This window comes from Ranitomeya imitator, chromosome 5, assembly GCF_032444005.1.
Source record: "Ranitomeya imitator isolate aRanImi1 chromosome 5, aRanImi1.pri, whole genome shotgun sequence".
Classification (NCBI taxonomy): domain Eukaryota; kingdom Metazoa; phylum Chordata; class Amphibia; order Anura; family Dendrobatidae; genus Ranitomeya; species Ranitomeya imitator.
This window is the reverse complement of record NC_091286.1, coordinates 707163032-707176611: the sequence shown is the minus strand read 5'-3', so window position 1 is coordinate 707176611 and position 13580 is coordinate 707163032. Positions and strand designations below refer to the sequence as shown.

General features: G+C 44.4%; 1 protein-coding gene across 1 annotated transcript in view; it reads right to left on the bottom strand.

Annotated features, from left to right (window-relative positions):
• Positions 1–203: 203 nt before the first annotated feature.
• The window catches only part of LOC138637969 (vomeronasal type-2 receptor 26-like), a 55119-nt gene continuing 41742 nt past the window's right edge, over positions 204–13580 (bottom strand). Inside the window, exons 5-8 of the mRNA XM_069726890.1 lie at positions 12898–13526; positions 5821–5899; positions 1337–1460; positions 204–1230 (exon numbers count right to left, since the gene is read on the bottom strand). Coding sequence (XP_069582991.1) covers positions 314–1230; positions 1337–1460; positions 5821–5899; positions 12898–13526 — 1749 coding nt within the window. The 3' untranslated portion in view covers positions 204–313. The remainder of the gene's footprint in view (positions 1231–1336; positions 1461–5820; positions 5900–12897; positions 13527–13580) is intronic.

Genomic DNA, 13580 nt, shown 5'->3' with positions numbered 1-13580 from the left:
GTACAACTGATGCCCCATTAACCACACTAGATATATGAGTAGGTTGGGGAGGACTGTCCTCGGTACATGGCAGTCACATGTGGTGAGAACCTCGAGAATCAGTCAATATACAACATATTACTAAGCTCTGATGGATGAAGATTGACCACTCATGTTCAAGGAAGGAAAATATCGGAAGTTTAGAACAATCCTGTTTAATGAGATCATAGCAAAGTCTTGAATCTAGAAGCATAATTGACCCTGCGAGTCACAGATCAGTGTGTCCTAATATCATCCAGTCCTATAAAATAATCATAAATCATGAGATAAGGCATTAAAAGTGAACTTTACTGCTTTTCCCCAGTAAATGTGTTCTTGAGTTAAGCTCTGGTCTCCATAGGATAATGTAACATTTTGGGAAGAAAATACAACCTAAAAGCCCAGCACTGGAGGTCAGTATGGCGAAGATCTCTACAGCCACCATGTATTTCCCTTTGGTGCTCAGATAAGCTGGGATCATGGCGATCCAGACGCTGCAGAACACCAGCATGCTGAAGGTGATGTACTTCGCCTCATTAAAACTGTCCGGTAATGTCCGAGCTAAAAAAGCGATGAGAAAACTAACAGCAGCTAATACCCCCATATACCCAAGGACGGAGTAGAAGCCAATAACAGAACCTTCATTACACTGCACAGTGATCTTTCCCTGATAAGAGAGTGTGTCCAGCTCTGAGAATGGAGGTGCTAGAATCAACCAACCCATACAGATCATCACTTGGATGGAAGAGCAGAATATCACCAGAGAATTGGACCACTTCCTCCCAATCCAGAGTTTCCAGGAACTACCAGGCTTGGTGGCTTTGAATGCAATGCAAACCATGATAGTTTTGGCCAAGACGGAAGAAACAGCCACTGAGAAGAGGATTCCAAATGAGACCTGACGTAGCACGCATGTGAGATCCACTGGACGTCCAAGGAACAAGAAGACACAGAGGAAGCTCAGCATGATGCAGACCAGGAGAAGGAAGCTCAGGCTCCGGTTATTGGCCTTCACGATGGCCGAGTCTTGATACAAAATAAAAATTATAATAATTGTGAATGTAAAGAAAGAAAATGTAGTAGAAACCAAGGAAATAACCAGGACGATTGTGTCATCTGTATAAGAGAGAAATTCCTGCAGCTTCGGAACACAACGATCCTTCTTCTCATTGGGCCAATCAAGGTCTGAACATTTCAAGCAGGTTTCACTGTCTGGAAATCAGAAGAATACGAAACACAAACAATAATGAATATTCGGGATCTGATGTGTTGTCAGTGAATCCTTACTCCACAATAATCATTTCTAGTGTTTTCATACCTGTTGTGTTGGAGATTTCTCCTGGGGAGCACTGGACACAATCATAGCAGCAGGAATAGATCCTGGAATTGGAGACTTTCCGGGTTCCTGGTAAACAGTGATCTGAACATAGAGACTCGGGGACCTGAAGACATTAAACATGTTTTTATATTCAATTGCTTTTGAGTTAACGTGAAGAATGAAGCTGTTTTCTACATTATCTGGAAGACTTGAGATGCACAATAAGCCATCAGGAAAAAAAGAGCCCTTTATTGATGGTGGACCAAAATGAGAGTTACAGTGAGGAAAAAAGGATTTAGTCAGCCACCAATTGTGCAAATTGACCCACTTAAAAAGATGAGAGAGGCCTGTAATTGACATCGTAGGTAGACCATAACTTTGAGAGTCAAAATGAGAATAGAAATCCAGAAAATCACTTTGTCTGATTTGGCAAGATTTATTTTGCAAATTATGGTAGAAAATAAGTATTTGGTCACCTAAAACATGGAAGATTTCTGTCTCTCACATACCTGTAACTTCTTCTTTAAGAGGCTCCTCTGTCCTCCACTCATTACCTGTTGTAATGGTGCCTGTTTTAACTTGTTATCAGTATAAAAGACACTTGTCCACAACCTCAGTCACACTCCAAACTCCACTATGGTGAAGACCAAAGAGCTGTCGAAGGACACCAGAAACAAAATTGTAGCCCTGCACCAGGCTGGGAAGACTGAATCTGCAATAGGCAAGCAGTTTGGTGTGATGAAATCAACTGTGGGAGCAATAATAAGAAAATGGAAGACATACAAGACCACTGATAATCTCCCTTGATCTGGGGCTCCACGCATGATCTCACCCTGTGGGGTCAAAATTATCACAAGAACTGTGCGCAAAAATCCCAAAACCACACGGGGGAACCTAGTGAATGACCTGCACAGAGCTGGGACCAATGTAACAAGGCCTACCATAAGTAACACACTACGCCACCATGGACTCAGATCCTGCAGTGCCAGACGTGTCCCACTGCTTAAGCCAGTACATGTCCGGGCCCATCTACAGTGTGCTAGAGAGCATTTGGATTTTCCAGAAGAGTATTGTGAGAATGTCATATGGTCTGATGAAACCAAAGTAGAACTGTTTGGTAGAAACAAAACTCATCATGTTTGGAGGAGACAGAATGCTGAGTTGCATCCAAAGAACACCATACCTACTGTGAAGCATGGGGGTGGGAACATTATTATTACTATTATTTATTTATATAGCACCATTAATTCCATGGTGCTGTACGGGGCTACACCAAAATACAAATATGACTTACAGTAAACAAAACTAACAATGACAGACTAATAGAGGGAAGAAGACCCTGCCCTTGTGAGCTTATATTAAGGAGACAGTAGGTCGGGGGTTGCAGTAGCTCCGATGGTGTTGAGGTGGCCGTGTGGTTGGATCACCCCTAAGGGCTAGGGGAACTCAGCACCGGGCCCTTTGGTTCTCAAAGGGGGATGTCACGGTGGCTGACCCGGTCCGTGGCCCTCGGGAGGTCCATTGATAAAAGAATGGAAAGGTCTTTAAAGGGATATGTTCGTGACGCCACCTGTGGTTTTCGGTCAGGGTGACCGATGCTGCTTAGGGGTCCGCTGGGGTGATGTTATGACAGCTAGATGGTATACCTCCCCACAGGTGAAGTATGTCCCCAGGGCTTCCCAGTGTGTAGATGGTGGATGGTGTGATGCGCAGCGAAGAATGAGGACACAAGATTGCAGTCTCTTTACCTTTACTGAAGGCTTCAGCATCCACAGTCCAGAGCATCAGATCACAGGGCAGGCAGAGTCCGGCCGGTGTGAAGGCAAATGCAGAGTTCACTTATCAAGGTGGAAATCAGTAGCCTTCCTCTAGCGCCTGGATGTTGTAGTACCTTACTGCTGAGCTTCTCATAAGGTCCTCACAACTGTTGTAGATGTTCTAGATGTTATGTCTTTCTCTCTGTCCCCCTGATGGATAGGAACAACCCATATGACTGGTGGCCTGAGGCTTTTTACAGGGACTCTAGCACGCCCCGGCCTCCACAGTTGCCACCGTGCCTACTGGGTATGGGTCGGGCAACTAATATGGAACTAGCTGTCCTGCCGGTCTCTGGAGCCAGGCTTGGAGACGATGACTCCCTCGGTGTTCCGGCTACCGGCTTCTGCGCCTCAGAAGGAGGCAGCCTGTTGCAGGGCAGAACTCCTTCTGGATTCCTCTCCTTTTGCTATGACTTAGTTTCTCACTCTCAGCAACGCAATTCCTTTTGTGTCCTTTCTTAGGATGCTGCCGCACGTGGGGCAGGCGCAGCTCCGTGGCCTTCTATCTAGGCCTCTGACAGGATCCCTCCCCCGTCAGGGACCTTTCTGTCTGCAGCTCTTAGATGTTCCTCCTTCTCCCTGTCTGCCTGACAGGTGCTGCCTGGGTGAAGCCCAGTCAGCTTCTGCCTAACTTCCTATCCAAGCCACCAGTTTTATCTAATTGTGAGGAGTGCCCTAATAGGAGCTTAGCTCCCCCTGGTGGACTGGAGTGTGAAGTGTGTTGTGTGTTTTGTGATACCTGGTAAAGTGATCTCCTTTATCGCCTTTAGACGTAACATCACTCCCCCTGGTGGAAGAATGACATTCCTGCAACGACCAGGACCCTGGGGCGCTGCACGGTCATTACAGGTTGTAAGCTTTTTTGAAGAGATGGGTTTTCAGGTTACATTTGAAGGATCCAAATGTGGTGGATAACCGGACATGTTGGGGCACAGAATATCATGCTCTGGGGCTGTTTCTCTGCAAAGGGACCAGGAAGACTGATCCGTGTACATGAAAGAATGAATGGTGCCATGTATTGTGAGATTTTGAGTGCAAACCCCCTTCCATCAGCAAGGGCATTGAAGATGAAACGTGGGTGGGTCTTTCAGCATGATAATGATCCCAAGCACATCGCCAGGGCAACGAAGGAGTGGCTTCGCAAGAAGCATCTGAAGGTCCAGGAGTGGCCTAGCCAGTCTCCAGATCTCAACCCCATAGAAAACCTTTGGAGGGAGTTGAAAGTCTGTGTTGCTCAGCGACAGGCTCAAACATCACTGCTCTAGAGGAGATCTGCATGGAGGAATGGGCCAACATACCACCAACAGTGTGTGCCAACCTTGTGAAGACTTACAGAAAACGTTTGACCTTGGTCATTGCCAACAAAGGATATATAACAAAATATTGAGATGAACTTTTGGTAATGACCAAATACTTATTTTCCACCATAATTTGCAAAATAAATCTTACCATATCAGACAAGTGATTTTCTGGATTTGGTTTCTCATTGTGACTCTCCTAGTTGTGGTCAAACTATGATGTCAATTACAGGCCTCTCTCATCTTTATAAGTGGGAGAACTTGCATAATTGGGGGCAGACTAAATACTTTTTTCCCCACTGTATAAGGTACAAATTATAGTTGAATTTTACTAGTGAATTAACCATTACAACATCAGTTCCATAGTCTCACTGCTCTAACAGTAAAGAATTTGCCTCTGTGATCATCATTACTCCTTCTTTCCTCCAGACATAAAAGCTCCTTGTCCCCGTCACAGGTCAGTTGTAAATAGATCATTAGAAAGATCTCTGTACAGTTCCCTCATATATTTGTAAGAGGGTGGTGCTGTTATGGACAGTAAGGAACACGCTGTCACTTTAAGAGGCTGCACCTCCTTGTCTGGCGTGATGGAATGTTCTGCTTCTCTCCTGCAATAATCGTAATGAGCTAGTCTGTGCAGAGTGCAGGTGTGGAGCTGGAGCAGCGTGTGTGAGCTGAGGCTTCTGCAGAGAGGACTTTTTGTGCTGATAGCTCAAAGAGAGAAGAACTGTGTCCTGATATAGCTGCAAGAGAGCCACGAAGATACAGAGAAAGGGATTTACAGTTTCCAGGAGCATCACTAGGATCCAGAATCAAGGAGAAGACCACGTTTCACAGGGCTGACAGAAAGCCGTGCGCACCACTGTATTGGACTGCTGGGGGCCCCCTGGGACTGGACCTGATTCTCCAACATCACCGTGTGTCTGTTCCTGTTTGGTGCACCTGTTAGGGCCTAGTGTAGGCTTCAATAGTCAGTACACGGGAGCTGTGTAGCCTGCTTAGTAAATGCCAGGGAGGTTATACGTAGAGTAGCATCATCACCTGTTTATTGTTTACATTTGCTTGTTAGACATATTTTGAGTCTGTAATAGTTGGAGCACCATGCTGTTTTACTGAAAAGATAAAGTTTATTACTCTTGTAAATTGTCTGTTGCTATTGTAAACCCCTGTTTGCATCTTCCTCATTCCCTTCCTTCCTTGCCTTCCAATAAATCTACCCTTTGTTGCTTGCTCTTCATCTTGTGTACAGTAGACTTCCTGCACCGTGGTGGTCCCCCGGCCATCGCTTCAAGGATGTGCTGTGCTGTCCCAGAATGAATTGCTCCCGGAGTATCCGGTCTTTAGAGCCCATGCCGCCAAATCCATCTGCCTCCTTTCTCTGCATCTCTGCTAACACTTCTTGCAGTGCTGTTTCATACTGAGAAGTTCCTTCTTCTTCCCGCTGCAGCCTAGAGAAAAATTTGGTGCAAAGGTGTCCGGCGCTAGCAGTCTCACCATAGATCTCTTTCAGGAACTTCACTAGCTCCTTCAGGGTACTGCGGGTTGTAGGCAGACGTTTCTACGGGCTTCTCCCTCTAGGGCAGTTAACGAAATGTCCACTTCAAGGTCTGGGCTGATGTTATAAATCTTCAGGGTGCTTTGCAGCCTGGACAGTCCACCCAGTCGGACAGTGGCATATTCTTGCCGTCAAACTTTGGTAGCACACTATATATGGTGCCCATAGGGAGTGTCCTTGCAGGGGTTCAACCAATGCCCACAGCATCTCCATTAACATTTGCATTCCCGCCATTGCTGTCTGCTGCCTCCATCTTGGTGACAGTACCCTGCTCGCAGCGCCACTTGAAGCGATTGCCGGGGGACCACCACGGTGCAGGAAGACTACTGTACACAAGATGAGGTGCAAACAACAAAGGGTAGATTTATTGGGAGGCAAGGAATGAAGGGAATGAGGAAGATGCAAACAGGGGTTTACAATGGCAACAGACAATTTACAAGAGTAATAAACTTTATCTTTACCGTAAAATAGCACGGTGCTCCAACTATTACAGACTCAAAATATGTCTAACAAGCAAATGTAAACAACAAACAAGTGATGATGCTACTCTACGTATACCCTCCCTGGCCTTTACTAAGCAGGCCACACGGCTCCCTTGTACTGACTATTGAAGCCTACACTAGGCCCTAACAGGTGCACCAAACAGGAATAAACTCACGGTGATGTTGGAGAATCAGGTCCAGCCCCAGGGGGCCCCCAGCAGTCTAATACGGTGGTGCGCACGGCTTTCTGTCAACTCTGTGAAACGTGGTCTTCTCCTTGCTTCTGGATCCTAGGGATGCTCCTGGAAACTGTAAAGCCCTTTCTCTGTATCTTCATGGCTCCCTTGAAGCTATAACAGGACACAGTTCTTCTCTCTTTCAGCTATCAGCACAAAAAGTCCTCTCTGCAGCAGCCTCAGCTCACACACGCTGCTCCATCTCCACACCTGCACTCTGCATAGATTAGCTCATTACAACGATTATTGCAGGGGAGAAGCAGAACATTCCATCACGCCAGACAAGGGGGTGCAGCCTCTTAACGTGACAGTGTGTTCCTTACTGTCCATAACAGCACCACCCTCTTACATATTTGTACTATTGAAAGATTTCCCCTAAGTGTACATTTTTCCAAACTGAATAACCATAAGTTTAATAACCTCTCTTGGAATTGAAGTCCACACATTGCCTTAATAACCTTGGTTGCACCCGCTGTAGTTCAGTTATGTCCTTCTTATACACCAGAAAATTGTACACAGTATTCTAAGTGGGGCCACACAGGTGACTTGTATACAAGGAAAGCTACTGAGTTCTCGTCATCAGCATCTCTGCCTCTTTTAATGCATCACATTATTTTATGTGCATAAGCTGAAGCTGTCGGGCCACTAAAGTTGAGTTTTCCGTCCCCCTATACACCCAAGTTTTTTCAGTGACAGGTGTATCCATTGTTTTACCATTTAGCTCATAATTATACTTAAACTGCATAAGGCATCTCCAGGGAGGGGACATTCACCCCTCACACGCAGATTCTCCAGAAGGAGAAAGAGATTTCCATCTAAAACGCTTTTGGAAGTAGAATCACATTGAACATATGGTGTAGTAAGAAGAGCTAATTAACATACAAAGAACTAACCAGTTCAGTTCTTTTTGATGTCAGAGACTCCCTGTAGTATATAGGTAATTAAAACAGGATACCTATTGTAAGAAGAAGCCAGAAAGACTGAGATTTTATAGATTTAAGAGGAAGGGAAGAGAAATCTCACACCTTTAGAGGTAACTTCAGAGGAAACTGGACATCTGCAACTAGACACTCGGGCATCGGTGGAAAGCTATGAATATTGGGGTTTGTATAGATTCAATATTTATGGGACACACATTTTCATCTTCAAAACTAATAGGGGAAGAATCTGCATATTTTTTCATAACTGTAAGACATGTGAATCAGCCCCTCGGACGCTCTTCCAGCTTTCAGAGGACGTTTCTTGCTGCAGCGATCATAATCCTGTCTTGAATCCCCCTCATCTGCCAGATCAGGACCAGCCTCCCTGGCACTCTTCTGTCACCCAGCTAGCTTCCTCACTGCCCTGAAGCTCCATACTACGATCCTCCCTCACATCTACCCCAGCGAGCGCCTGCGCATTGAGCAGCAAACTCCTTTCCGGATTGTCTATGGATCTCAGTGTTTTTGATCCAGCACTTGGGCTTCCAACATAGAAAACATCTCGCTCAGCAGTATGCACCCTCACACAGCCGGTCAAAGATTCCATACATGCGACAAGATGTACCCTGGATGGCATTGTCAACAATGGAGCACATATTACTAATGGGGACTGCACAAGACAGAAATAATAATAAGTATAGAAACAAGTAAAAACAAACAATGATTCAGACCAAATGACTCCCTGAGTCCAAAGTCACTGAATCACAAGTCACACACTAAAGCCAAATCCCACTTAGACACAAATCCCTCACAAACGCTTTCACACTCGCCATATCAGATGATTTACAAACAATTGCTTTTCCCTCAGCTGCAGAACAATCTGCAACCCCTTGCACTGTCTACAGAGGAGTCTGGATGAGGACAGGTGTGCTCCAAAAGGACAGAGGTGTTGGGCATTCAACTCTGGCAGGTGGAAACATGTGATCATCGAAATCTCGTTATATTTTTATGAAATCCCACCAGATTCCTGATCAGGATGAAGAGCTTTACGTCATGACACCCATGTCCTCACCTGATTGCTGCTGGTCTTCCATAGCACCCTCTTCACATCGATAATAAATGAATCGGGCTCAGCTTCTGTGTGACCAATATATCGAAATATCTGAGTCCCGTTCTTGAAACCAATCCAGTTGACAGCAGAATATCGGTCAATGAAATCTCCATTTCTATCAAAGTAAGGATTTCCGTAAAAATCTCTTTGATTTCCCAGATATTGATGGAGCTGGAAGACATCGAAGATAAAAACCCATAAAACACAGGAGAACAGCAAAGCCATGGCTGGGAAATCACTGTTATAAAGTTAGTCATGGGGTTATTATCTAGGGCACTCTTTTCTAAGCTCGATTCAAGTTTCACAATCCAACAATCCAATCCTCGAGAAACCTCGACAGACTGTCTTAGTGGGGACGTGTTATCTTATTAAATGGGTAATATTGCAAAGTGCTTGAAAAAATTTAAATTTACCGCAAATTAAAAGTTCTTTCTTAGGAATGGTGGTTTTTTAATTCTGAAGGGCTCATTCATCACAAGGAGCACGTGCTGGCAAGCTCCTCGCTACACAACCTGTGCTCCTCAGGTGGTGAGATTGCTGGATCGGCCATCCTCAGAGACCCTGCACTTCTCCCATGCTTTGTAACATCTGAGACCCCACAGTTCAGGCCTACAGCTCATCCATGTCGCCTGAACTGTCTATCTCCAGGAAGCCGGCAGCGAGAAGTGGTGCCATCCTGACGATACGGACATGACAAAACCCTTTGAGCATTCCTCAATGACAAATTATTAATATGAATCAGAAGTTTCTTCAGCATTTACTTTCCTTCTGAAGAACGTGCAGATCTCATCCTCTACATATGGAGGCAGAGCTCCTCCTGATCTGCTGAGCCACATATCTAAGCAATAGAAGTTTTTTGTTTGGACTTTTAGCTAGTGATCTCCTGGTAGTAGTCATCCATATTTCTCCAGATTACTGATGAAGGTCCTGGAGAACTTCCGTCTTTACAAGATGGTTTTCTTGTCCTTGATGAAGAAGTCTGTAGCACTTCAAAACGAGTTGACTGAATAAAAAACCTGCAAATACTTTCTGTCTGTACTTGGATCTATTATATGGGATACCAGAAACACAGATTATTGGCACATTTTCCTTATCTATGATGGATGCTAGAAATTCTCCACTATATGTTGTTCCCATTGTTGAAAGTAATCTTCTATCTATGGCTTCCTTCTTTATTAACTGTGCAGGTGGAGCCTTTGCTCTCTAGCGTCAGTTAAGAAACATGGATGGTGCCGGCACTGAGAAATGAAGAAGATCTATAGACTGCAAGTGCACTGATACTCCCACCAGCGCACTTGTGGACCTAATTTACATATCGATAAAAATCATATTTTGTAGCGTAGAGTATTTAATTGTTATAGGCATCCTTCATAATGCTTTATCCTGCCCCATCCTGCACTAGCTCTGCTTGCACATGTGGTGGGCCACTGGGGAGGTTCCAGATGTTGTAGAAGGACCAGCTGGGTCCGTGTAGCAGATAATGATGTCATGGTAGCTGAAGTGGGTCGTTGGATCCCTCAACACTTCCCTCGTGTCCACAACAATTGTCACTATAGGGAGGTGGCACTTGTGGATACTATAGGACCCCCCGGGGGCACTCCTGTAGCGGTGGTGTAAGGGGGCAGGTTTTGGAGCACCCATGTATTTGTGCAATCTCAAGCAGCCAGACACGAAGGTGGACTTGTAAACATAACAATTTTACTGAAAGAAATAATGCGGTTTAGTGTCTCTCTTAACCCCTTAATGACCAATGACGTCCAACATCATTGGACACCTCCTCCTGTTTGGTGCAGGCTCCAGTGGTGAGCCCGCACCTTTTCTGGCACATGTCAGCTGTTTTGAACAGCTGACATTTGGTGCTAACACCCATGGGAGGATTCGCGATTCTCCCATGGCTGTTAACCCATTAAATGCAGCTGTCAAACGCTGATAGCAGCATTTAACATGCATTTCCGGCAATCGTGCTGGAAATTTTCCCATCGGTGACCCCCGTCATGTGATCGCGGGTCACCAATGGGTTGGCATGACAACCCGAAGTCTCCTGGAAACCTCTATGGTTGTCACTGCTGGATTGCTATGAGCACCAACCGGTGGTCGGCACTCATAGCAAGTGAGGGATTCTGCTACATACAGGCGATCTGATCTTCACCTGCATGTAGCAGAGCCGATCAGGTTATGGCAGCTTCTAGTCTCCCATGGACACTAATGAAGCATGCTAAAAGTAAAACAAAGTGCTTTTAAAAATATAAAAAAAAATAAAAAGAATATAAAAGTTCAAATCACCCCCCTTTCTCCCCACTGAAAATAAAACAATAAAAAAAGTCAAACATACACATATTTGGTAACACCGTTTTCAGAATCGCCCGATCTATCAATGAGAATAAAAAGGATTAACCTAACGCTAAACGGCGTAGCGAGAACAAAAGTTAAAACTCCAGAATTACGTTTGTTTGGCCGCCGCAAAATTGCATTAAAATGGAATAACGGGCAATCAAAAGAACGTATCTGCACCAAAATGGTAAAATTAAAAACGTCAGCTTGGCTCACAAAAAATAAGCCCTCACCCGACCCGAGATCACGAAAAATGGAGACGCTACAGAGCTCGGAAAATGGCGTATTTGTTTTTAAAAACAAACTTTGCATTTTTGTTTTTCACCACTTAAATAAAAAAGAACGTAGACATGTTTGGTGTCTATGAACTCGTAATGACCTGGAGAATCATAATGGCAGCTCAGATTTAGCATTAAGTGAACATAGTAATAAAGCAAAACAAAAAACAATTGTGGGATTGCTCTTTTTTTTTTGCAATTTCACCGCACTTTGAATTTCTTTCCCATTTTCCAGGACACAATATGTTAAAACCAATTCAAAAGTACAATTTGTCTTGCAAAAAACAAGCCCTCACATGGCCATATTGACATAAAAAAATAAAAAATCTTATGGCTCTGGGAAGAAGGGGAGCAAAAAACGAAAACGCAAAACCAAAAATACCTCTGGTCATGAAGGGGGTTAATTAAAGGCAAAGTTCACAGTTCATTGTGCATATGAAAGTAATGATTCTCTCCTCATGAGACAAGCGAGGTTATGGCCTCCCAGGGCGGCTGGAGCAGAGTTCTCTTAATTTGCTATTAGAGAAAGTGCTATGCGCAGTCCAAGAAATATTACACTGATGGAGGGACCTTCACAGCTTGGCTCTCTGTGGAAATACACTAAAGTGTGGAAGTACTCACGGTTTTGAGCCTACCGTTCCCTATCGCAAGGGGTAGGTTAAACAAAGTCGGTAGCATGGCAGCCACTTGGATCTGGTCCTGCCTAGAAGCAAACAGGATAACCAGCACATGTGCAGCGTTATCTCTCCTGACTGGATGAGACTTCACTCTTTTGTGGAGGAGAGACTATGTGGAGAAAGATGTCCCCTCAGCGTGGACTGGCACGGAAAATATGCTGGGAGCAGTAGTGTATGCTTCATCAGGCAAATTGAACCACCCATAACTTGAAGTCACCTCCGGAAGTGTGAGAGTCCTGAGCTGGGAGTTGCCTCAGGAAGTGTGAAAGTTCTGAGCTGGGAGGCTCCTGCCAGCCGTTTCTATGGCAGCTTGTGAGGAGAGTAATCACTTAGCTTTCATATACACAGTGGCCAGTAGATGGCAGCAAAGCACAATGGAATGTATTGCATCTTCTGACTCACAGCACCCAAACTAATTGTGACACATTGGAACAAATCTACTGCCACACCACAACTGTCTCATTCAGCAGCAGTAGATCAGGTACCGGCTTACCACACACACAGGTAGTATTACTGACGGGCTTCCCTTAAAAAGTTTTTTTCAGTCATCATGGGTGGAGATTTAATGTTTTTTCCCACTTCCATATATAACTGATGAATTGTGGACTGAGCTATTCTGCTAACAAAATATACAAAAACAGACCAAAAACAAAACATTCAAAGTTCTTTAAATACCTGTGTGTATCTTTGGAGAAGAGGCGTCTTATCAGTAGACCATCTGGCCGTAGATGCGTTCAGAGCCTGAGCCAGTAACCACACAGCTTTATACACTCGATCAGAGAGTCCTCTGCTATGAAAGCTATAAAAATCTGTGACCCGAGCTGTCCCCGTACAGTTGTGGAGAGATTTCTCGTACATTAATTGATGGTAAGTATTAAACTTAGAATGTCTTGTTAAACAGTGCAGATTTAGCAACCAGATGTGAGCCAGTAGCATGTCTTGTGGATGACTTATGGTCTGGAAACGTTGGTAGAAGCTTCTCATATCTGGAAGAGGCAGCGCAAAAGGTTCAAGAGCCAAACTCCCATTAAATATTTCTGCATGATGCTCCATAATAAATCCTAACACGGCAAATGAAGGACCGAAGACCAGAGTCTTATCATGGAGAACATCTTTTATTGCCTGGAACCGTTCTGCAAGATATGGAGAATATGTCCCACACACAATTATAACCTGGGCTAATGAATTTCTGATCTCCTCCATATCTTTTCTTTCAATATAATCTAGAACAATTAGGTTCGCAAATTTTACTTTTATGGTGTAAGCCACACAGACTCCATTCATGGTCAGATATTGGGTTAAGACCTGAATCTCCTCATTACCGCTCTCGTCATCTGTTAATACAATCCCAACCCACGTCCATCGGAAGAGCCTGATCAACTTTGACAGAACCATGTAACTGTTCCAGAAACTTTCAATTGTTCTATAAAAAGATGGGTAGCGATTTCGGTCACTCAAAACAGAACTAGTCGCCCCATAGCTGATCTACAAAATATAGTGATAATATGGTATGAGTGTATCATGGAGGAGACTTGGAGT